Source organism: Gobio gobio, assembly GCF_949357685.1.
Source record: "Gobio gobio genome assembly, chromosome: 8".
NCBI classification, from domain to species: Eukaryota; Metazoa; Chordata; class Actinopteri; order Cypriniformes; family Gobionidae; genus Gobio; species Gobio gobio.
Window position 1 is genome coordinate 51,751,053 of NC_137114.1, and position 26,761 is coordinate 51,777,813.

A 26,761-nucleotide genomic window follows, 5' to 3' on the forward strand; every position below is an offset into this window, starting at 1 on the left:
GAGTGTTGTTTTCCTGAATACCATCACGACTGAAAATGACACTGATTTCATACGCCAGTTCCATAAACAATTTAACATTAAGTCACTTACATTTTAGAAGCAATATGGACTGTTTTTGTTCTATTTCAGCAGCGAAAATAGTTCCAACAAATATCACAGCAGAACCGTAACGCATCTCACAGCAACAGTGTGTGTTAGTGAATGATTCAGCGTTTTAATGAATCGGTTGAATCAAAGATTCAATGACCTATTCGTAAACGACCGCCAAATTCTTGAATGATTCAGCCGTTTCACTGAATCGACTCAATGACTCGCTCATTAAGACGGTCACATGCTGCCACCTACTGGTGGTTTAGTTTCATCTTTCCAACATTTCTTATTTGTATATTCAAAAATATTTTAAATAATCTCATAACATTATTTAATGCAGTTGTAATTTTTCAGTGTAAATTATTTAATTTGATTGGTAACAGCCTATAGTGTCTTATTCTAATTTAATTTATAGATCAAATTTAAGAATATAAAAGGAGAGCTGAAGCATATCCTATATTTAATAAGATTATGGAAAATGCCCTTTTTAAAAAGGTACAAATATGACAAATATGCATATTTAAATATGTCAAAGCTGATTAAACACTGGTGAGAATATTGCTTCAGTATAGATTATATTTACAAAAAAAATCCGGACAAGCAAATGTTTTACTCGAACAAGTGAATGACAGATTTACTTGTCCGAAGGACAAGCGTGTGAACAGGCTTAATGTCGAGCCCTGTATTATATATAAACTTTGATGTTGGCTTGACACAACCGTATGAAAGTTTGATAAGCGTTAAATTTAGTCAAGTGGAAAGAGAAAGAAAGACATCGCTAACATGAATGAACACATTTTGACATAGTATGTATAAGCATGTTTTTTTTGTTAGCATGTTTTAACAGACTTTTAACATGAATTAACACGATGCTAGCATTATTTACCATGTTCTTAACATGAATGTGCATGAATTAGTATGTTGCTAACATTAATTAACATGTTTTAACACACTCTTAACATTAATTATCATGTTCCTAGCATGTTTTAACACATTGCTAGCATGGATTAACATGTTACTAGCATGTTTTAGTAGCTTTTAACATGAATTAGCATGTTTTAACAGACTTTTAAGATGAATTAACATGATGCTAGCATTAATTACCATATTCCAACCATTAATTAGCATGTTGCTAGCATGTTTTAACACTTTTTTAGCATTAATTAGCATTTTGCTGACATTAATTAGCATTTTTTAACACTGCTAACATGAATTAACATGTTGCTATTATTAATTAGCATGTTTTAACACTGCTAACATGAATTAACATGTTTCTAGCATGAATTAGCATGTTTTAACACGGCTAACATGAATTAACATGTTGCTAGCATTAATTAGCATTTTTTAACACTGTTAACATGAATTACCATGTTGTTAGCATGAATTACCATGTTTTAACAATGCTAACATGAATTAACATGTTGCTAGCATGAATTAGCATGTTTTAACACTACTAACATGAATTAACATTTTGCTAGCATGAATTAGCATGTTTTAACCCTGCTGACATGAATTAACATGTTTGCTAGCATGAATTAGCATGTTTTAACACTACTAACATGAATTAACATGTTTTCTAGCATAAATTAGCATGTTTTAACACTACTAACATGAATTAACATGTTGCTAGCATGAATTAGCATGTTTTAACACTGATAACATGAATTAACATGTTACTAGCATGGATTAAAATGTTTGCTAGCTTGAATTAACATGTTGCTAGTATTAATTAGCATGTTTTAACACTGCTAACTGGAATTAACATGTTGTTAGCATGAATTAGCATGTTTTAACACTGCTGACATGAATTAACATGTTGCTAGTATTAACTAGCATGTTTTAACACTGCTGACATGAATTAACATGTTGCTAGTATTAACTAGCATGTTTTAACACTGCTGACATGAATTAACATGTTGCTAGTATTAACTAGCATGTTTTAACACTGCTAACATGAATTAACATGTTGCTAGCATGAATTAGCATGTTTTAACACTGCTGACATGAATTGACATGTTTTAACTAGCATGAATAAACATGTTTTAACTAGCATGAATTAACATGTTTTAACACTACTAGCATGAATTAACATGTTTTAACTAGCATGAATTAGCATGTTTTAACACTGCTAACTGGAATTAACATGTTGCTGGTATTAGTTAGCATGTTTTAACACTGCTATCTGGAATTAACATGTTTTTACACTGCTAACATGAATTAACATGTTCCTAGCATGAATTAACATGTTGCTAGCATGAATTAGCATGTTTTAACACTGCTAACATGAATTAGCATGTTTTAACACTGCTAACATGAATTAACATGTTGCTAGTATTAATTAGCATGTTTTAACACTGCTGACAGTAATTAACATGTTTGTTAGCATGGATTAGCATGTTTTAACACTGGATAACTGTGCTACACTGCTAACGTGAATTACCATTACGTTAGCATGATTTAGCATGTTCTTAACATGAATTAGCAGGCTTCTCAGAACATCTCGTCATTTATTAAAAATACTATTAATTATTGTAATAATTGATTGAACATTAAACATTGCCAATATGCTTCATATATTACCCAGCGCAGTTAACTAATGTTGATAAATAAAGATAGTATTGTAAAGCGTTATTATGGAAACTCATTTATATTCAAATTTCCAGTCTCTCTATCTCTCTTACTTTGAAAGAAATGTAATTACATCAGCGTCCAGAGTTTAATCTAAAACGGATCCCATCTGCGTTTTGGATTAGTTCATCCTTGACTGCTCTGCTTTGCTGTAATTTACTTTGCTGTTTTAAACTCTACTGTACGGGTTTGGACAGGCTCGGCTGCTCATGATCTGATTGGCGGCAGCTCCTGTCAATCAGGGCAAGGGGCGGGGCTTCACAGCAGTCCTGCAGTTATAACAGCGCACAAGCAAATGCATACCTGCGCACGGACAGCAGCGATTAGTTAAAAGCAGGACCCTCCAAACACACAGTCCTAATGGCCTGCTGAAAGTCTGCGGATAAAAATAGACGTTGGCAGATGGAGGGGATGAGAGAGAGAGAGAGAGAGAGAGAGAGAGAGAGAGAGAGAGAGAGAGAGAGAGAGAGAGAGAGAGAGAGAGAGACGTTGAGAGGTGTAGGTTGGGAAAATAAACTCATCTCTTACATAAGCGGGTCATTCATACACTATGCAGTACATTTTCAAGTTCCCATCAGATATGTCATATACTGGATAAATAAAAAAAACTCCCATATATCCCATTAACTGAGTAAAGATGACATCATCCTCCAGGAAATGACATAATTTTGGAGGGAAAACAGCAGCGAGTATTATCAATAGATCTGATGAATTCGGTGAGGTTTTTGTCTCCCTAAACAAATCCGTTTGATAATATTGACGTTTCAAAAGATGGTTAAAATACGAAAACAATGTCACAAGTCGCTATAAGTAACTAGACGAGTAAAGTTTGTTGGGACAAACTATGATCTTGGCTTGAGAAAGCCGTATGGAAGTTTTATAAGCTTTTAAAAGTGGAAAGAGAAAGAAAGACATTGCTAGCATCAATTAACATGTTTTAACGCATTGCTAGCATGAATGAGCATTTTGGTAGTATGTTTTAACACTTTGCTAGTATGAATTAGCATGTTGCTGGCATGAATTACCATGTTGCTAACATTAATTAGCACACTGCTAACATGATCTACTGTTGCAAGCATTTTTTTACATGTTTTAGCATGTTTTGCTAACATGTTTTAGGAGGCTTCTAGCATGAATTAGCAAATTGATAGCATTATTTAGCATTTTGTTTGCTAGGCTTGTTTGCTAACAAATTAACATGTTGATGACATTACTTAGCCTGCTGCTAGCATGAATTAACATGTTTTAAGACACGGCTAACATAAATTAACATTTTGTTAGCATGAATTAGCATGTCAGTAGCATGATTTAAAATTTTGTTAACATGAATTATCATGTTGGTGGCATTTTTGGATGTTTCTAACATAAATTAGCATGTTTTAACACATTATTTAACATTTTGCTAACATATTTTACCATGTTCTTAACATGAATTAACATGTTGCTAGCATGATTTATCATTTGGTAAGCATGTTTTCTCATGTTGTTACCATAGCATGTTGCTAACATGTTTTAGGAGGCTTCTAGCATTTTTTTAATACTTTGCTAACAATATTAACATGTTGCTGACATTACTTAGCTTGCTGCTAACATGAATTAACACTTTAACATGTTTAAGTTGGCCTCTAGCATGAATTAACATGTTGTTAATGTGAATTAGCATGTTGTTAGCATGTTGGTGGAATTTTTAGGATGTTTCTAACATAAATTAGCATGTTTGCTAGCATTTTTTAACACTTTGCAAACGTTTTACCATGTTGTTAACATGAATTTGCATGTTGTTACCATGAATTAACATTTTGCTAGCATGTGTTAGCACGTTTCTAGCATTAATTAGTATGTTGTTAACATGATTTAACATGTTGCTATCATGTTTTTTTTTACACGTTGTTAACAGCATGTTTTATTAACGTGTTTCAACATTTTGTTAGCATGAATTAACATTTTAGCATTAATTAGCATGTCACTGGGATGATTTAACATTTTAGCATGAATTAGCATGTCACTAGCATGATTTAGCATTTTAGCATTAATTAACCTGTCACTAGCATGATTTAGCATTTTAACATGAATTAGCATGTCACTAGCATGATTTACCATTTTAGCATTAATTAGCATGTAACTAGCATGATTTAGCATTAATTAGCATGTCACTAGCCTGATTTAGCATTTTAGCATTAATTAACCTGTCACTAACATGATTTAGCATTTTAGCATGAATTAGCATGTCACTAGCATGATTTACCATTTTAGCATTAATTAGCATGTAACTAGCATGATTTACCATTTTAACATTCATTAATTAGCATGTAACTAGTATTATTTACCATTTTAACATTAATTAGCATGTAACTAGCATGATTTACCATTTTAGCATTAATTAGCATGTCACTAGCGTGATTTACCATGTTAGCATTAATTAGCAAGCCAGCATAAAAAGATTTAAAAAGATGCAGAGCTCAAAAGATCTTTCAGAAGATGAATGACCCCGAAAGAACTACAAATATATAAACATGTATTTTATTTACATAAATTTGCATTCACAGTTGTTCACTTTGCCTCAAAGGCGCTTCCCTTCTGCTCTGAAATCTCTCCCAGTAGGCGGAGTCTTCCTCTGTTAGGGGCGTGGCTCTGGACACCAGATCGCTGAAACTCAACTGTGTGAACAAAAGGGGCGGAGCTTCACCCAAGGATCCGCCCTCCTCCTACAGAGCATACAGAAGTGCCTGATCACCAACTGTTTTGAGCTCTAAAGTCGTGTAATATCGTTAAACTCACGCTAGACGTGCTGATATCCGGTTTCCCCAGCGCCACGGCGACGTGATGATCTTTGTCCAATAAGCTCTCCTGAAAAACAGGGAAAAAATCTGTAAAATAACTGCCGAATGTAAAAGCACATTTGAATGATTAGTGAAGGATCATGTGACACTGAAGACTGGAGTAATGATGATAAATTCAACTTTGATCACATGTATAAAATACATTTTACTATACATTCACATAGAAAACAGATGTTTTAAATATTTCACAAATTTTTAAGTGCATTTTTGATCGAATAAATGCTGCCCTGGTGAGCAGAAGAGACTTAAAAAAGTAAGTATGATTACTCAATTTGAGTGTACTGATCATTTGGTAATGAAAACAATATTTGTATTTAATAAAAAAGAAGAGTTTGTCCATGTCCCTTGAATGTTTGTCCACCCTATCACATTGGGGTATCCGCCCCTTTAAGAAAAGGCCATCCCCTTTAGTGACATCAGATTTTTTGTCTCTTCAGTGGCGCGAATTTCAACATCTGAGGTAAGTGAGTTTGGCGACTTTCCAACTGACACATTTTCTTCGTATGAGTTTGCGTACTTGTTTGTCCCAAGCTTAACATGTCCACCCTGTCGGCATAAAATATGCTGGAAGTGATTAGAATACAATATTTTCAAAATATGTAAATTTCGTTTAAAATATACCAAATTCTCTTCAACAGACAGATTGGCTATTTAGCTAGTCACAGTTTGTTGTAAGCTAATATGCTAATTGAAGCTCAAAATGTCCACCCTGTCGGCCACTTAGACAGCATTCATTTGTCGTTAATATTGCAATTTATAGAAACATAAGCTGTAGATAACATTAGAAGAGTAATATACTAATTATACACCGATCAGGCATAACATTATGAGTGAATAATCTCTTCATCACAGCATCTGTTAGGGGGTGGGATATATTAGGCAGCAAGTGAACATTTTGTCCTCAAAGTTGATGTGTTAGAAGCAGGAAAAATGGGCAAGCGTAAAGATTTGAGCAAGTTTGAAAAGGGTCAAATTTTGTTGTGTATGGGGCGGTATCATTAGTTATACATAATGTTTAAAATGCTTCTTGTGTTCATATATTTCATTATAAAATGGCATACTAAGTACACTACCCTTCCTGAAATACAATTAATAATGTCATCATTAATTGATTTCATGTTAAAATAATATACAAATTCACTACCCTCTTTGAAATACAATAATCAGTAAAAAAAGAATCATCATATTAATCTGGAAAAATAATCGTTAGATTAGTCGGCTAAGCGAAAATAAGCAATAGATTAGGCGACTAATCAGGGGTAAATAAGTGTTAGATTAAGCGACTAAACAAAAATTAATCGTTAGATTAGTCGACCAACCATGAAAAAAAGTTTTAGATTAGGCGACTAATCAAAAAATAATCTGTAGAGTAGTCGACCAGCCGGAAAAAAAGAAAGAAAAAAAAGTGTTAGATCAGGTGACTAATCGAAAAATAATTGGTAGAGTAGTCGACCAACCGGAAAATAAGCGTTAGATTAGTCGACTAATCGGGGGAAAATAAGCGTTAGATTAGTGAACATTCATCGGTAGATTAGCCGACTAAGCGGAAAAAAGAAAAAAAAGCGGTAGATCAGGCGACTATACACAAATTTATCGTTCGATTAGCCGACCAGCCGGGAAAAAAAAGAGTGTTAGATTAGTCGGCTAATCGGAAAAATGTATTGTTAGATTAGTCCCCCCCCCCCCCCCAAAAAAGTGTTAGACTAGGCGACTAATCGGAAAATAATCGGTAGAGTAGCTGACCAGCCGAAAAAAAAAGAGTGTTAGATCAGGTGACGAATCGAAAAATAATCGGTAGAGTTGTCGACCAACCGGAAAATAAGCGTTCGATTAGTCGGTTAATCGGCGGAAAATAAGCGTCTGATTAGGCGACTAAGCGAACAAAAAGGTCGATCAGGCGACTAATCGAAAAAGAATCGCTAGATTAGGCGACTATACAAAAATTAATCGTTAGATTAGCCGACAGGGGGGGTGGGGCGGTATGTGTGTGGGGGGGTGGGGGCGGTGTTAGATTAGGCGACTAATCAGAAAATAATCGGTAGAGTAGTCGACCAGCCGGGAAAAAAAAGAGTGTTATAGGGGTGGGCGATATCTCGATATTTAAAATATATCGAGATATTTTTTAAACACGATATGGATTTTGACATATCAAATATATCGATATATTGTTTATATTTAATTCTGATTCCGCTACTTTGCTTGTTTGCGTTCTCTGTGCTGTGCTCGCCCCCGCTCACTCGCCCCCCGCCTCCTTGCTTTTGTTCCCCCTCCCCTGAGTCCCCTCGCATGTTGTCATGGCGGCGTCCGCAACCAGCTCGGAGGCTACAGAACTTGTCTTAAAAACAACTGGCTCCATTATATGGAGATACTTCGGTTAAGGCGTCGGACGAACAGCAGACAGATGTCTACTGCCATGAATGCCGACAGTTGGTTCTCAAACACTTGATCCAAGATACAGTTTACTTAGGCAGCATTACTTTGCGAGACAAGAACTCCCGCGACTGTACACTACGGAGAGAGAGCGGCTTGCTTGCTGGAGAAGGTTACTTACTATGCCCTTGATTTGAGTTGTTTTATTTTTGAATGAAAATTCATTATTTGCATGCGTTTTAAAGCCTTGCGTGTAGGGCACCATGCGCTTTCCCGAGCGCGCGCACTAAAAGCCTGTCAAACAGGTGATTACTGGACTAAATCTTACAGCGCTAAGACTATCAATTACACACAAGGTTAACATAAACACAGTCGGTTATGTCTAAAGTGAAAGTAAAATCGACATGTGTCTGTATATTAGATGCGTGAAAGTCTTAAATTGACAGCAGGGCAGCCTATAGTGAACACGCTGCCGCTTGTCCTTAAAGGGACAGTTCACCTCTAAAATGATGTCATTATTTACTCACTCTAATGTTGTTCAAACCTGTATTAATTTCTTCTGTTGAAAACAGACAGCTGATAGTAGCGATTGACATTCATATTATTATTTCCTACAATAGGGACCAGCAACTGTTTGGTTTCCAATATTCTTCAAAATATATGTTATGTCCAACAGAAGAAAGAACTTTATTCAGGTTTAAAACAACTTGAGCGCGAGTAATCAATGACAGAATTTTCATTTTTGAGTGAACTATTCCTTTAGTGGTTAATAAAATAACAAAAGACAAAGACAAAATCACTCGCTGCTCTTGACTGAAAAACTAATACAGTAGCTTTAATAAGAATCAATGTTTATCTTATAAGGAAGTCTATGTAGTGTTTTATTTTTACATTTATTAATTCAATTTCATACTTAAATGCTGCTGTACAGCTCTGAGCTGCCAGTGTAAATCTTTATAAATATATATATTTATTTTATATTATACGGTACACTAGGAATGTGTACAAGGTTTTTTAAAAGTAAAGTTTTAAGTTTAAGTAAGGTTTTCAAGTCTTTTAAGTAAAATAAAGAAAGAGTATTGCAATGAAAAGAAAAAAAATTGTATTTTTTCCTCCTTAAGCTCTTGCTGTTTGGCTAAGAATAGAATAGCAAAAATCTGATGCGACTAGCCATCAGAACCGAACCGAACCGAACCGAAAACCGTGGTAAAAAAAACCGAGGTATGTATTGAACTGTGGACTTACTGTATTGTTGCATCCCTACTTTGTTCCTACATGAACTGTCTACCTCTTTGCACTTCAAAAAAAAAAAAGACTTTGTGGTATTTGGCATATTTGTTTTTGCAGTAGTTTTTGGGGGGTTATTTTTCCTGTAAAGATATCGAGATATATATCGTATATAGAGATATAGCAAAATATATCGAGATATATTTTTTGCTCCATATCACCCAGCCCTAGAGTGTTAGATCAGGTGGCTAATCGAAAAATAATTGGTAGAGTAGTCGACAAACCGGAAAATAATCTTTATATTAGCCGACTAATTGGAAAAATAATCGTTAGATTAGACAACTAACTGGAAAATAGTCGTTAGATTAGTTGACTAAAAAAATAAATAAAAATAAAAATAATAATCGTTAGATTAGTCGATTAATTGAATTTTTTTTTGTTAGATTAGTCGACTAATTGAAAAAAATCATTGTTAGTTGTAGCTCTAATATATATTATATTATATTATATTATATTATATTATATTATATTATATTATATTTATTATATTATAAAGAATTGAACTGTCTTGGGGGAGATTTTAATAGTATTTTTTGGTAAAGAAGACCACAGATAACAGCACTGAAAAATGTGCTTAATTTAGTGACTTCTGAATTAACTGTTTTTCATTTTATTTTTTTATTTAATATATCTTTGAATTAACTGTTTTTCATTTTATTGTTTTATTTAATATATCTTTAAATTACATCAATGGTTAAATAAAATAGAAATGGCACATTGAAGTTAAAAGTTATAACTGCATGATGAAACCACTTTTTTTGTGTGTGTTTACATACACTGTACAGGTAAAGAATGTTTTTGCTCAGGTGACCAAAATGTCCGCGAAATAGAGAAAAGTTTTGCTCGGCGAGAAAAGAAATTAGAGGGAACATTGATCATACCTTTCAGAAAATATAATTAGCTTCTTAATATTACTATGAAAACTTAGTAATATATGTGGACATATCTTATGGTTAACGCTCCAAATGATGGCCCATAATTATCTAAAACAAATAAATGTGTGGGAGCTCAGCTAATATATTGTTTAAGTACTGAAGTGTACACTATTTATGACAAGACATAAAACAAATGGGAAATTAAGAGCAAAATATGTGAGGGTTGAAAGGCACTCTATGGGGATTTTGACCCGCCTATGATCCGAGTCACGGTCACACGCTCTGGCCAACCAGCACTGCAGGGCGTCACACAGAGATCATGAGACACACACACACACACACACACACACACACACACACTGACTCTCTCACGGACTCTCTCATGGATAATTGTGAACACACACCTCAAATATCCAGTCCTCCTCCTCTTCATTATCCAGGTGCATTCGTGTCTGGCGGGACACTTGGCCCTCTCGCACCTGATTGGGCGAGATGTGAAACTCCGCCCTCTTCAGGTCGAAGCCCAGCCCTGTGCCAATGGCCTTGATGAAGCTCTCCTTAAGGGCCTCGAAAGACATATATATATGAGTGAATATATATTTATACAATTATTAATTACATAAAAATAATAATTCTAAAAATCAAAATTAATTAATGTAATAATTTTTTGAACATTAAACATTGCCATTACGCTTCAAGTCAGACCAAAGAAAAGGTAATTTTGGTAAAATCAGCGTAATACTCATTTTTATTAAGACACATTTATTTCTAAAATATAAAGCAAAACTTTTTTTTTTTTAATTCTTTAACTACTGTAAAATATTGTGGACGTCCTCAGAGCTAAAATGATTCATTCGCCAGGAAAATAATGCAACAAATCTACAAATGCTCAAGTTTTCTGGTAGAGTTAGATTTGGATGTGCGTGTGTGTGTGTGTGTGTGTGTGTGTGTGTGTGTGTGTGTGTGTGTGTGTGTGTGTGTGTGTGTGTGTGTGTGTGTGTCGAGTCCTCAAATGACCACAGACTGGCACAACTGAGTCATGCTGAAGTGATGAGATCACATTGCCATGGAAACAGTGATCAGAATTGGAACAGTTTCATCCAGTACAATTTCTCTCCCGCTGCGATATGCTTATAGATGTGTGTGTGTGTGTGTGTGTGTGTGTGTGTGTGTGTGTGTGTGTGTGACAGTGTGTGTGGTCTCATTGCCTGGAGGTGGTGGTGGTGATGATGATGGTGCAGGAAGCAGCAGTTGCTATAGTTACCCAGTGCCTATAAAACATGTCCAGTTGGTCCCAGTCCGAGCCGGCCGTCCGGATGTTCGTCCACTCCAGATCCGTGAACTGGCGATTCATGATGCGGAAAAACTCCTGCACGGAGCCACTGCCTGACACACACACACACACACACACATGGAAAACACCCGTTCACCTCTGAACTTCCCAGGAACCATTGATTCACGTCTCCGTTTTTGCCACCTTTCTTCTACGATTGACAGCCGTAGCTGCTTAATACTGAATAAGTGATGATATGCAAATGTGCCCGGCCATATGCTAATGAGCCGTGATGTCCTAATTGAGTTGTTTGTGTACTATATATCACATAGTATATCAAGCATGTGTGTTATTTCAAAAGACCGAGACAAAGCAGTCATTTAATAACCATGTTCTGCATAGAAACATGATTTCTATGAGCTAATGCGTTTAGTTTTTACAGTAGAGCCAGAGATGAGGTAATAAACCTCTCCCAATCCCAGGTTTAGAGCGACCCCTGGTGGCCTCTGGTGGAACTGCACAGCCTCTAATGCAGACTGGGCTGCTGATTATTGTGAAATGTTGGCTGGTTGTTAGATGTTGGATGTTTGGAGAGGACATTAAAGTGAGATGCTGTGATTGACCTGGTCTGCTGGTCTTCATCAGGTCTACGCCCACCTGGCGTCCCGGCTCTGCTGCCAGCACGGCGTAATCTCCCTGATGGGACACGTTGAAGCTCCAGTGGGAGATGCTGGGGGCCGATGAGGGCCGGGACAGGTAGGGTTTCCCCCGCGCTGTTCGTTCCAGTCGAAACCCGTCCCATGCAAAACCCATCTTCTCACAAACCAGCTTTCTGATCAGTAGACGTCCAGCCTGGTGTAAACACACACACACACAAACAGTGTTTGGGAAAGTTACTTTGAAAAGTAATGCATTACAATATTGCGTTACTCCCTTAAAAAGTAACTAATTGAGTTACTTAGTTACTTTTTAAGAAAAGTAGGGCTGTCAAAAGATTAATCGCGATTAATCGCATCCAAAATAAAAGTTTGTGTTTACATAATATGTGTGTGTACTCTGTTAATTATTATTTATATATAAATACACACACATTCATGTATATATTTAAGAAATATTTGCATGTATATACTGTATATACATTTATATAATCATATATATAAATAATAATAATAATAATATATATAAATATAAATGTTTTATATATAAAAATATTTTTTTCTTAAATATATACATGCTTGTGTGTGTATTTATATATAAATAATAATTAACAGAGTACACACACATATCTTATGTGAACACAAACTTTTATTTTGGATGCGATTAATCGCGATTAATCTTTTGACAGCCCTAAAGAAAAGTAATGCGTTACGTTACTTTTGCGTTACTTTTTCTCACCTGGGCTGGGCTTGTTTTTTTTTATAACAAAAAAGTTATATTTTTGTGCAACGGTAAAGACCTCTTCATACCAAAATTGAAGTAATAACCCCCAGGCTGAGGTAAAAATGCAAATTCACGCATGAACAGTAGAGGGCGCAGCTCTGGATAATGGTAGAATAGGACGCAGGATAAAAGTTTTACAAATAAAAACAAAAAATCTAGTAATTTTCATCATCAAAGGCCAGCAGCAAGACACTGGTATATCAAATATAAAGGTAGATTAAATGCATAAAAATAGTTAATTATTGAAGGTTTGCATAGGATTCTGATTTTGCATTTGACTGATTTTATTCATTTTGAGGAGTACTGAATCTTTATTGTGCAAGTGAGATAAATAAATGCTCACATTTAGTCTGGAACTACAATAACCCTCATGTTTACACACACACCTCTGCACTTATTTTTCTCATCATGGGGGCAGGAGAGCTGTCAGTCAAACTAATGTGAAAAAGTAACTCAGATATTTTGTTGTCAATTTGAAAAGTAATGCGTTACTTTACTAGTTACTTGGAAAAAGTAATATTATTACGTAACTCAAGTTACTTGTAATGCGTTGCCCCCAACACTGCACACAAATAACTATTAAACAACCACAGAAGCCACACTGCATGGTACTATATTAAATGAATGAACGAACAAATTAATGAAAATTAATGCAAAGGTTAGACACGCACACACCGATCAGGCAGAACATAATGACCTAATATTGTGTTGGTCCCCCATTTGCTGCAAAAAAAAACAGCCCTGACCCGTCGAGGCATGGACTCCAGACCCCTGAATGTGTGGTATCTGGCATCAAGATGTTAGCAGCAGATCCTTTACGTGTAGGTGTCAAAGTAACATCCACATGGATGTCGCCGGGTCACCACTGGTCCTTCTTTGGAGCACTTTTGATAGAGACTGACCACTGCAGACCGGGAACACCCACAAGAGCTGCAGTTTTGGAGATGCTCTGACCCGTCACAATCTGGCCCTTGTCAAACTCGCTCAAATTTTCTGACTTCTATCAACTTTGAGGACAAAATGTTCACTTGCTGCCTAATATATCCCACCCACTAACAGGATCAATCAGTGCTATTCACTGGTCATAATGTTATACCTTTTATTTATTTATTTTATTTAACAGACAGACATACAGTCAAAATAGTGCAGTAACAAACAATCTAGTAATTCCAGAAGTGAAATAAAAATGTGTAAATGTATAGGTGTGTGTGTGTGTGTGTGCATAAGCAAAGTAATCATTAATTATTTATTACCATCTTCATTACCATCGCCACCACCACTCCTCAATACCATCATATTGCCATCATTGTATTAGTAAAAAAATGTAATGATATTAGTCCTCCTATGTAATGATTACCATTGTCACCACTTTCTATAGATAAATTAATTTTAGATAGTAAGTTAATAATAATATAATAAGAGAATATAAGATAACCCTCCCCCCACATCTCTTCAGTCCCTATACTTATTTCTTTTTTTTTTCTCTCTTTTTTTATGTAATGTTATGTGTCTAAGGTGCATTAAAAGAAGAGGTGTCTCAACTTGTCTCAACTGTCATAATGTTATGCCTGATTGATGTCGTGTGCAACATTATTATTGTAAATAATGTAAAATAATATTAACACATGAAATGAAGGGCAAAATAACACTGATTATTTATTATTATAATTGTTGTTTATTATTATAACATTTATTATTTCAGCATTTGATGTTAATTGTAAAAGTCTGTACCCACCATGGCAGATTTGGCGTCTTTGGCGAACACGAACTGCCCGATTCGCTGTTTCTCCTCCGGCTGGATGCACCGGGCCGCCAGTGTCCACTCGGAGCGGGTCGGTACCCACGAACCGCAGCGGAACGCCCACCGGACCCCGTCCATCCCGGGCCACAACTACTGTTAATGTCCTATAGTGACACTAGAAGAAATGCACATAATTAATAGCGATTTTTATTGTAAAATAGCGATTTAATATTATTATTACATATTATTATTCTCTATTTGTTTAGCTGTCTCCGGTGCGCCTGTACATGTGTTCCAAAACACTCAAACGATTCCGGAAGAATATGCTGTGGGCGGGGCTGAACAGTCAGCGTCTCATTTGATTGGCTGGTTGAAAGGGGCGGTGACGCTCATTGACCAATCGCGCGGGGGATTCGCGCGTTGTCGGAAGTGTTCGGCTCAGCTCGGCAACGTTGAGGAGGCGGAGCGAGACGCGTGTGGATGGAGTGGATGATGCTTTTCTCCACCGGTGAGTGTTTGAATAAATAATCAAATAACCGTCACTGTATTGTGTGGTGTGTATTATCGCGTTTATTTTATAAAAAGAGCCATGTGTGTGCGTAACATCATAATATAGGTGCCGGTAGAGGTCGTTTCTGGCGACATGTTTGTAATTGAACTGCAAAAACAACCGCCGTGCTGATGTGTTTATGTTTGATATAAATTATGTTTTATTAGCATACTGATACGCGTACAGTATATGGACACACCTGTCAAACTGTACCTTTGTAACCATATTTTCTACCAAAAACACCATAGTTACTATAGTTATTCACTTACAAAAAAGTACTGTGGTTGTACTATGGTATCGCATGGTAATATTAAGGTACTGCATGGCTACTATATTCAATTGTCATGTTATTTACATTATATTACTCGTTGCTTAAAAGAATACAATGGTAATACAATGATATATTTGCAAAAACTTATAGTACCATGGTGATTTTTTTGTTGTTGTGTTGTTACGTTGTAAAATCTTGTTCAAACTTTTGAACCAGAGCCGTTAAAAAACGGTTTTTCAACCGCTCTAATTTGAACAAGATATACTGTAACTGCCGTTATATATATATATATATATATATATATATATATATATATATATATATATATATATATATATATATATATATATATATATATATATATATACATACACATACCATTTAAATTTGACCAATTGAATGAACAAAATCATATACATATATATATATATATATATATATATATATATATATATATATATATATATATGATTTTGTTCATTCAATTGGTCAAATTTAAATGGTTTGTTTGAATTCCTATTCATCAAAGAAACCTGAAAAAAACGTATCACGGTTTCCACAAAAATATGAAATAACTGTTTGGAACGTTATTAATAATAAGACATTTTTCTTCTGCATCAAATCATCATATTAGAATGATTTCTGAAGGATCATGTGACACTGAATATTGATGCTGAAAATTCAGCTTTGAACACAGAAATAAATTATATTTGAATATATATTCACATAGAAAGCAACTATTTCGCATTGTAATAATATTTCACTATTTTTACAGTTTTTATTGAATTTTTTAATCAAATAAGTGCAGCCTTATTAGAGAGCATAAGATAACTTTTTTTCTAAAACCGTAAAAAAAACCTCCCTGACCCCACATTTTTGAATCTCGCTTTATAAATATACCGTTTAAATCTGGTTTCTGGTTTTATATATCATAGTTTTTTTGTGCACAGAAAATAATGTACAGTTCTGTTTGATTCTTTCGGACATTACTGATATTTATCGCATGTAAATAAGCCCTTGTGTGTGTGTTTGTTTGTTGTAGGAGATCTGTGTTAGACACCTTCACTGATGTGTGTCAACATGAACTTGAAAATGTGTCTGGATTGACGGAAATCTTTCAGCGTCCGATCATTTCTCCGTTTCCGATCACCTCCAGCATGGACTTCCTGCAGATGAAGCACCTGAAGAGGAAGAGGAAGAGTAACTACAGCGTGAAGGAAACTCAGACTCTCATCCGCGAGATCCACAAGCGACGTGAGATTTTGTTCTCCCGGCAGCAGAACATGGCCATCAACGAGCTGAAGCGGCGCGCGTGGGAAGAGGTCGCGGACAGCGTAAACGCGCTGGGCGAGGGTGAGCTGCGGACGGCGGCCGAGGTCAAGCGGCGCTACCTGGACTGGCGCGCCCTCATGAAGCGAAAGCAGCTTCAGGCCGAGTTGGCATCGGGTTTGAAGCAGGAGTTTGAATCTTCGTCTCCTGATAATGATGCGTCTCTGGGTGGCGGTGACCAGTCGCTGGACCTCAGTGGGTTTTCGAAAGACTCGTCGTGCGACTGGCAGGACCTGACGGACCTCGGGGAGCCCAGCACGCACACGCCTGGGGTCAAAATGGAGGACGATGAGGCCAGCAGCTACAGAGTATGGGCACACTTTTTCAATTTCATCCCACAGCTTTCTTCAGATTGTCCTCTACTTTGGTTCAAGTAATCCTCACACCATGGTAGTCAAAAGTCATCAGGCTTTTTGTTATACCTAACGGTTCATTTTGGGGTCCGTAATTTCTGATGGAGAGAATGTTTAAAATCTTACTGACATCAAACTTTTGAACAAGCGCTTGACATCTTTTGGCCGCCATCGTCCGAGGATTAGGCCTTGGATTTCCTGGCATTAGTGAGGCATTATTGGCATGATATTTATCTTTGCTAAAATGCCTTGAAAATACCACTTAAAGCTACACTATGCAACTTTTTATGCTCAAAATTTAAATAATGAGCAAATACATCATAAACCATCTTCCAAATTGTGTTTATGCCTTGTGGTGCGTTTACAACAGACGCCAATGAAGCGAATAAATCACGCGTAGAACATTTTCAGTTTATTCGCTTCATTCGCGCGTGACAATCACTTCACAACAGACGTGAATTTGCGTCATGCGAGGGGCTTCTGCCAGCCGTCTCATGGCGAAATGGCTGACATGGATTGTTTTAAAATACGGCGAATAAGCTCAATTTGCTAGCTTTAACTAGCTTGTAGTCTCAATAGTGGGAATTTAGGGGGATTGGGACACTTTTTCCAAGTCATCTCAATGGCAATCGCCCTGAAATAACCCTATAGAGCTCAAATCGAGTAAAGAGAGCTTTTTACAACTCACCAGATTGTCCTACCTCCTCACTCACTCTCTTCCAAGCAAGATCCTTTTTATCCGTTTCTATAAAGTACGAAGATGTATCATAAAGCTTCGGGTATCCACATATGATTTTGTCCTCATTGTTGTTACTACTAGAGCAAGCTCCTGATTGGTTAACGTGGTGCGAATATCCGGCAAATTTAGATATTTCAACTGCCGCGATTCATGCGAATCACATGTCAAACCCTCATTTCGCGCTTTATTCGCGTCTGGTGTGAACGCACCATTACCCTAAACCACTATGGTAACCTATAATAATTATTAGGGGCCAAGCACTGAAGGTGCGAAGGCACCTATTGAAATCGTTAGCGTTCTTATTCTTCTTCTTCTTCTTCTTCTTCTTCTTCTTCTTCTTCTTCTTCTTCTTCTTTCGCCATTGGAGTCTATGGCAGCCCATAGAACCGCTTGCAGGAAAGTTAAAAAATTTGCCACACAGATAGGATAGTCCCAACTGTCACTATGGCAAATTTTGAGTCCCTAACTCAATCCCTCTAGCACCACCATAACTTTTGGACCATAACGGCTAGAAACAAAATTTTTGATTGCACCCTATGACGTCATTTTCCGTCATGAAAATTTTCCCGCCATTTTGATTTTCAGATAAACCTACTTTTGCGAACTCGTCCTAGACAGTTCGTCCGATTTGCACGAAAATTTAACCAAATCATCTTCAGGCAGTGCCAACAAAACGTTATGGAATTCAAGTTGATTTGTCAAATCATTTTCGATAAACGCGCGAACACATTTTACGCTGCTCTTGCGAAAACAGACGTAAGGCTGTATCTCCGCAACGCTTTATCATATTCAAACCAAACTTGGTACATTTTATCACAAGCATGACCTGAGGCAACATGCAGCGTGTCGGCGCAGCGCCACCTTAACTTCTGAACCGTTTGTCCAAAAGTGGTTACCTTAGATTCGGGACGTCATGCCGACTGATATCCAATTTTACCATATCGGCCATTTTGAATTATGTGCTAAAATGCTGTATTTAATGAACACATGAACGGATTGTTACGAAACTCGGTATGGGTCATCAGCACGATGCCCTGAATGAGCCTGAGAAGTTTCGAAACAGCGCCACCTAGTGGATAATTTATTTTTCAAATGCTTATAACTTTGGGTGTGGTTGACGTATTTTCATGGGAGTAACTTTTTTTGTCTCCTGAATCCTTGCGGAGTCCAACGATACCAGACTTGCCAGGTTTCGGTGTATGGTTTGTGCAGCGTGGTAATTTAGCACTTAAAAAACATTAGCCGATATCTTCGAAACCGCTAGTCCGATCGACATGAAACCAGCGTCTGAGGTTCGGAAACATAGGTTCGCTAGCTAAAAGCTAATGCCCAAATGTCAAAATATTGATAGTAAGGGGGAATAAAATCCAATCAAAGTCAGGTGTCAGTCATTTTTTACATGTTTTTTCATATAAATGTCTATAACTCCAAAACAAAATGAGATATTGATACCAAAATTGACACACACACACATGTATGGGCTCACTCCGAGGACACATAAAACAAATGGTAGGATTGTGCCTCTTGGTGGCGCTATAATTAAACAAAATATGACATTCGCTCTATACAACAATGTTTTAATGAGGGGTTTTAACATTTTTGCTTAAAATTGTCTTCAAATGTCTTCACTCATTTTTTTAGTTGGTCTGCTGCTAGCTTCCTTGTTTGCTTCTGTTGCGCTTGGCCCCGGTATTGCTGCTTGCAGCTATATTTTATATTTTAGAGTTGTTAGTATGGATTTCCAGGGAAACGGCATACTTTTGTCATTCGTCTGTGAGTGTTAATGGCCTATTCCTAAATGAAGGAAAGAAGGTCAGGTTACTACTACGTATATGCAGTGGAAGTAGTTTGAAGCCACAGCAACTGATCCTCGAACCCGAAAAGAGTTTGCAAGCAAGAAGGGAAAACAATAACACCTGTAATAAACCATGAATAAACGGTGTACATAGCATCACACATGGGTGTCGGAAGCAAAAAAAATTGTGAGTGGGTCCCTCCCTAGAAACATTTTACTGGAGTGGATGTCATTTACATAAAGTACAAGTAGCCTGCCTTGTTTGCTAAATGTCTGGTTGGACCAGCCACATTTTCAGAAGACACCTAATTGCAGAACTCGCTCTACTCCCTTTTCCCATCACATATCAGATCGGAAAGGCATTTATTTTGAATAAAAATGAAGAAAATATTCGAAAAGTGGAAATAAAGCGTCTAACGTGTGTTTAATAATAAGTGTTTATCGGTTAGGTGAACAGACATGCGCTGAATTAGAGATGGTAAAAGGGAGTGGCTCCAGTATCATTGGTCTCAAAAAGTGTCTTGTCCCACCCACATACAATTGTTCCGATGCCCATGGCATCACATATGACTAGGTTCTCAAATAGGGCTGGGCGATATGGCCCAAAAAATGATCACGATATAATTGTTCATATCAGTCAATATCGATAATTAGCACGATAAATGTCAAATCTTTATTTCTTTAAAGTTTCTTTAAAGGCATATTTTGGCTCCTGAGTGAAATATGTAGAAAACAGACAGTTAACTGTGGTTTTAAACTATCCTTTATTGTCAAAACATGACAAACACTTAACACCTACTTCATTATTGCCTCTTTGGCCCCGCCCACTGAGGTGTTAGTGAGATGACGAGGAGACAAGAGAGATACAGGATCACTGGACTAAAATAACATGGAGTCTCACTGAAGTCTCTCAGCAGCCAATCACAGCAGTGGGCGTTTACAATGAAGTCTCAAAGCAGCCAATCACAGCAGTGGGCGTTTACAATGAAGTCTCAAAGCAGCCAATCACAGCAGTGGGCGTTTACAATGAAGTCTCAAAGCAGCCAATCACAGCAGTGGGCGTTTACAATGAAGTCTCAAAGCAGCCAATCACAGCAGTGGGCGTTTACAATGAAGTCTCAAAGCAGCCAATCACAGCAGTGGGCGTTTACAATGAAGTCTCAAAGCAGCCAATCACAGCAGTGGGCGTTTACAATGAAGTCTCAAAGCAGCCAATCACAGCAGTGGGCGTTTACACTGAAGTCTCAAAGCAGCCAATCACAGCAGTGGGCGTTTACACTGAAGTCTCACAGCAGCCAATCACAGCAGTGGGCGTTTACAATGAAGTCTCAAAGCAGCCAATCACAGCAGTGGGCGTTTACAATGAAGTCTCAAAGCAGCCAATCACAGCAGTGGGCGTTTACAATGAAGTCTCAAAGCAGCCAATCACAGCAGTGGGCGTTTACAATGAAGTCTCAAAGCAGCCAATCACAGCAGTGGGCGTTTACACTGAAGTCTCAAAGCAGCCAATCACAGCAGTGGGCGTTTACAATGAAGTCTCAAAGCAGCCAATCACAGCAGTGGGCGTTTACACTGAAGTCTCACAGCAGCCAATCACAGCAGTGGGCGTTTACAATGAAGTCTCAAAGCAGCCAATCACAGCAGTGGGCGTTTACAATGAAGTCTCAAAGCAGCCAATCACAGCAGTGGGCGTTTACAATGAAGTCTCAAAGCAGCCAATCACAGCAGTGGGCGTTTACAATGAAGTCTCAAAGCAGCCAATCACAGCAGTGGGCGTTTACAATGAAGTCTCAAAGCAGCCAATCACAGCAGTGGGCGTTTACAATGAAGTCTCAAAGCAGCCAATCACAGCAGTGGGCGTTTACAATGAAGTCTCAAAGCAGCCAATCACAGCAGTGGGCGTTTACAATGAAGTCTCAAAGCAGCCAATCACAGCAGTGGGCGTTTACACTGAAGTCTCAAAGCAGCCAATCACAGCAGTGGGCGTTTACACTGAAGTCTCACAGCAGACACGTGCTTTCAAGCAGAGCGTTAAAATCAGAGGCTAAAATCGGGGTTTGAAAAATGCCTTTTATTTCTAAATTATTATTATTTTTTATGTAAAAATCGAACTAACATTATAAGTGCACTCCAGGAAACATAATAAAAAAATGCAGTTCATGACCCCTTTAAATTAAAATACGCTCTGACTAAAAGCTACCCTTTAAACTTTATTTTTCTCTCAAATCATCCTTTCATTACTGCTGACTTTATGTTTCTATTTGTAATTTGTCCTTAGTTGGAAGCGGAGGTTGGAGATGGTGGGGATGTTGATGAGGATGATGACGACTGTTTTCCCTCCATCCTCCCTGATATGGACCGCGAGGGGCGAGTTCCTGAGGTCTTCGCTCACATCGATGAATTCGGCGTGCTGAGCTCCACCAAGCCCACGGCTGCAGGCCGAGACCTGGGGCTCGGAGTTGGCGGCATGACGGGGATGGGCGTAGCTGGATTGGGCCTGTCCGGAGGGGAGAACACAAGTCTGCTGGTGGCGCTGGAGAGGCAGAGACTGGACCTGGAGAAACATCGCCTGCAGGTGGAGTCCGAGCGGCTGCAGGTGGAGAAAGAGCGCCTCCTGGTGGAGAAGGAGAGGTTGCGGCAAGGGGAGGTGGAAAAAGAGAGGTTGCAACTGGAGAAGGAACGTCTGCAGGTGGAGCGAGAACGGTTGCGACTGGTCTTGCAACAAAACACGCCGCTCCAGCAGAGCCCCGCCCCCTCGACCTCTGTAGCCACGCCCACAACATCATCATCTGCCCCCTCGTCATCCTCATTGGACGGAGAGAAGGACAGGAAGCTGGTTTGGCCAATGGCAGTGGATTTGGAGGCGGAGAAGCTGAAGTTAGAGAAAGAGCGCCTCCTGCTGGAGAAAGAGAGACTGCAGTTCTTCAAGTTTGAGTCGGGCAGACTGCAGATTGAGAAAGAGCGCCTGCAGGTGGAGAAAGAGAGGCTGCAGCTTCATAAAGATGGACAACAGATGGCGCTGCACTCGTGAAACACCATAGATACAGTTGGGTAGGGAGAGAATCATTGTTTCCATAGTTGGCCATTCATTCCTGTAGGGAAAAACAAAACAAAAATTGCCAGACATTTGAAAAAATAAGCGCAAAGAAGTCAAGCAGTTCATGAAAGGGGCTGAACATTTCCGATACACTTCCAGACACTTTCCCAAAGTTTCAGAAAATTTCCCAAAAATTCTGGAAACTTTGCAACCCATGCATGAACGAATGCAAGCAGTTCATAAACAAGATGGTATAAGAGGACTCGCTTCTGAACTTGTGCAGCAGTAGCATATTTAATATATATTTCCTATTCATAAGTAAATATGAAATATGATAAGTAAAGTACCTCATTTCACAATAAAACAGAAGAAAGCGGTGATTCCATATCATCTAGTTGTTGAATTGCTTGTCTTCAGTGCTGTTATTGTTAACTAAAATTAAAACTATTACAAAACGTTATCGTTATTTGGCATAAAAATATAATAGGATTAAGTGAAATAAAATTGGATGAAATAGTACAATTCTAAAATTAATATATATATATATAATTATTTAAAGCAAAAATTATTAAAAGGACAAAAGCACATAACAAAATTACCGAAACTTGAACTAAAATGAAAACTGAATGTGTAAAAGCTAATTCAAAACAATAATTAATACTATAATAAACTCTTTTTTTGATATTTACACATTTCAATTTATAGTAAAATTCCATTGAATAATCCTTACATATTATTCATATTATTAATAAACTAGAGCTTAATAAAACCTTTTGTATAAATCTTAAATGTGTATATATACATTTTAAAATTTAAATTTATGAATAAAAATCACAAACTAAATAGTCCAATCCTTTGTTCCATTAAGATTTATACTTTTTATTCATTTTAATTCATAATATGAATAATAAGTAAGGATTATTAAATTTAATTTGATGGAATTTTACTATTAATCGAAATGCGTAAATCTTGAAAAAAGGCTTTTTTGAGTGTATAAGTAATATTAGTGTAAAAGCTAATTCAAAACAATAATTATACTATAAGCCTTTTTTGATATTTACATATTTCAATTAATAGTAAAATTCCATCAAAGTGAATTGAATAATCCTTACATATTATTCATATTATGAATTAAGAAATTTAAATGAGTAAATAAACCAGAGCTTAATAAAACTTTTTATATAACATATTGTAACATATTTTATAATTTTTTTAAATTTATAAATAAAAATCACATAAACCTAATGATCCAATCCCTAGTTCCATTACGATTTATACTAAATGTTTTATTAAGCTCAACATTTTTATTCATTTAATTCATAATATGCAAGGATTATTCATATATAATTAATTTGATGGAATGTTACTATTAATTGAAATGCGTAAATCTTGGGGAAAAAGGCTTTTTTGAGTGTATATAAGTAATATTAAAATATTGTCTTAAACTGAACGTGTAAAAGCTAATTCAAAACAATAATTGATACTATAATAAACTCCAAAAATAAGCCTTTTTTTTAATTTACGCATTTCAATTAATAGTAAAATTCCATCAAAGTGAATTGAATAATATTATTCATATTATGAATTAAGAAATTTAAATGAGTAAATAAACTAGAGCTTAATAAAACCTTTTGTATAACATATTTACATTTTTGAATACAAATCAAATAAACCTAATGATCCAATCCCTTGTTCCATTACGATTTATACTAAATGTTTTATTAAGCTCAAATTTTTTATTCATTTAATTCATAATATGAATAATATGCAAGGATTATTCATATATAATTAATTTGATGGAATTTTACTATTAATTGAAATGCGTAAATCTTGGGAAAAAGGCTTTTTTGAGTGTATATAAGTAATATTAAAATATTCTCTTTCCGTTTTTTTAATAAGTTGGCAGAAACAGTGACTCCAACGCGCTCTCCTATCTAAAAATATCCAAATGTTACTGTATATTTCCCTACAGAAATGAGTGGTCATCTATGGCGAACAGGATGTATAGACACGGTGTGTGACGTGTATCTGACTGTATCTGTAGATCAGGTCGGCCCACACGATTGCCTTCTGCTCATGCAAAACAACTCGTGAGACGGTTTAATGCTTGAGTATTGTGTGTGTTGATATCTTGTAGAAATGTATGCAGAAGCAGATACTTCTGATTAACTTTTTACAAGATGTCATGTACGTTGTTACCATACTGTGTTTAGTATAACAAAGAGCTTAAAAAAATAGCTGGATTGTATAAGGGCTCTTAGGTATTCACACTACAGGATGGATGGGGACCAAATCTAGGGGACTCATTGTACATGTTGTTCTCATAAATGATTTATACGTTCACGCCACGCTTTTATTTTGAAACAGTCACTTTCAGATCGTGATCAAACACAGATAATTGTGTTCGCAAAACTACAGGTGCTCAGACTGTTCGCTTATTTACACTCGCAAACATGAATGTGGACAGTCGAAGAAAAATCACCTCCTAGTCAAGAGGAAAAAATAAGACAAAACTGTTAATATAGTTATCGTTCTTGGTGTGAATGGGCCTGTTTCTTATTTTTTCTTTTGATTTTGAGGTGAAACATGTTCTTCACAGGCCTGTGATGTGAATGTAGTCTGTGTGTGTGTGTGTGTGTGTGTAGTTGTTTTCAGGCCCTGATGACCCCTGAAGTTCAGCTGTCGAGTGCTTGTTGGTTTTGTCTGTTTCTGTGGTCGTGCAATTCCCGCCACATTCACGTTTATGCGTCATATCCAATCGACTTGCATTGAAGGTACGTTTTTCTTGTTAGTTTTTTTACTGTTTCGCGATCATTTCGTTTTTCATCCGAGAGCGTGCGGTTCTTAGGCCTGTTTCACACATCTCACATAAGCAGAGTTTCAAATCTTTACATTTTACACTGAACTTCAGCAGAAAATATTGTGAAAATTCGAAACTTTCTAAAAAGTAAACGTGCGGATAATTATGGAAGCTCGTATAGAATAAGAATAAAGCAATTTTAAAGATAATTGCGACTTTTTATCTCATAATTCTGCTTTTTTTCACGCAATTGCGAGTTTATATCTTGCATTTCTGACTTTATAACTCGCAAATGTGACTTTATATCACGTCATTCTGAGAAAAGGTCACAATTTTGAGATGATAAGTCGAAATTACCTTTTTATTTTGTATTCAGTGGCGGAAACAAGCTTCCATAGATGATGAATAAAATGCATAAACATGTAAAGTTCCCCTTTTTTGTGGAAAAAATATGTCCACATGCAATGAAATACAAAAAAACATGCAGGCGGCACATTTCACAATAAAAAAAGCAGAATTATGAGATAAAAAGTCGCAATTATCTTTAAAATTGCTTTATTCTTATTCTAGATGAAAATGTAACATCTACTTCATTATTGCATCTTTGGCCCCGCCCACTGGCGTGTTAGTGAGATGACGAGGAGAGGATCACTGGACTAAAATAACTAGATAAAAAGTCGAGATTACCATTGCATTGAAGGTACGTTTTTCTTTTTTTTTACTGTTTCGCGATCATTTCGTTTTTCATCCGAGAGCGTGCGGTTCTTAGGCCTGTTTCACACATCTCACATAAGCAGAGTTTCAAATCTTTACATTTTACACTGAACTTCAGCAGAAAATATTGTGAAAATCGAAACTTTCTAACAAGTAAACATGCGGATAATTATGGAAGCTCGTATAGAATGAGAATAAAGCAATTTTAAAGATAATTGCGACTTTTTATCTCATAATTCAGCTTTTTTTCACGCAATTGCGAGTTTATATCTTGCATTTCTGACTTTATAACTCGCAAATGTGACTTTATATCACGTCATTCTGAGAAAAGGTCACAATTTTGAGATGATAAGTCGAAATTACCTTTTTATTTTGTATTCAGTTGCGGAAACAAGCTTCCATAGATGATGAATAAAATGCAGAAACATGTAAAGTTCCCCTTTTTTGTGGAAAAAATATGTCCACATGCAATGAAATACAAAAAACATGCAGGCGGCACATTTCACAATAAAAAAAGCAGAATTATGAGATAAAAGTCGAAATTATCTTTAAAATTGCTTTATTCTTATTCTAGATGAAAATTTAACAACTACTTCATTATTGCATCTTTGGCCCCGCCCACTGGCGTG

At 36.7% G+C, this 26,761-nt stretch overlaps 2 protein-coding genes across 5 annotated transcripts; one reads left to right on the forward strand and one right to left on the reverse strand.

Annotated features, from left to right (window-relative positions):
• Positions 1-815: 815 nt before the first annotated feature.
• On the reverse strand, positions 816-14,878 carry aasdhppt (aminoadipate-semialdehyde dehydrogenase-phosphopantetheinyl transferase). 4 transcript variants are annotated; one of them, XM_079822966.1, is made up of 7 exons: positions 14,539-14,859; positions 11,987-12,215; positions 11,355-11,476; positions 10,495-10,656; positions 5,497-5,565; positions 5,247-5,423; positions 816-3,094 (listed from the first exon to the last, which is right to left on the reverse strand). In XM_079822966.1, exons 1-6 carry the CDS (start codon positions 14,680-14,682, stop codon positions 5,259-5,261), a joined length of 891 nt encoding a protein of 296 aa, XP_079679092.1. In that variant the 5' UTR covers positions 14,683-14,859; the 3' UTR covers positions 816-3,094; positions 5,247-5,258. The 4 variants fall into 4 exon arrangements, with proteins under 4 accessions (XP_079679092.1, XP_079679091.1, XP_079679090.1 ...); XM_079822965.1 differs by lacking the exon at positions 816-3,094 and having other exon boundaries at positions 4,038-5,423; positions 14,539-14,719; positions 14,786-14,878; XM_079822964.1 differs by lacking the exon at positions 816-3,094 and having other exon boundaries at positions 4,038-5,423; positions 14,539-14,864.
• A 126-nt stretch (positions 14,879-15,004) lies between these two features.
• On the forward strand, positions 15,005-23,144 carry msantd4 (Myb/SANT-like DNA-binding domain containing 4 with coiled-coils). Its single transcript, XM_079824046.1, has 3 exons — positions 15,005-15,052; positions 16,408-17,002; positions 21,860-23,144. Exons 2-3 carry the CDS (start codon positions 16,523-16,525, stop codon positions 22,610-22,612), a joined length of 1,233 nt encoding a protein of 410 aa, XP_079680172.1. The 5' UTR covers positions 15,005-15,052; positions 16,408-16,522; the 3' UTR covers positions 22,613-23,144.
• Positions 23,145-26,761: the final 3,617 nt, after the last annotated feature.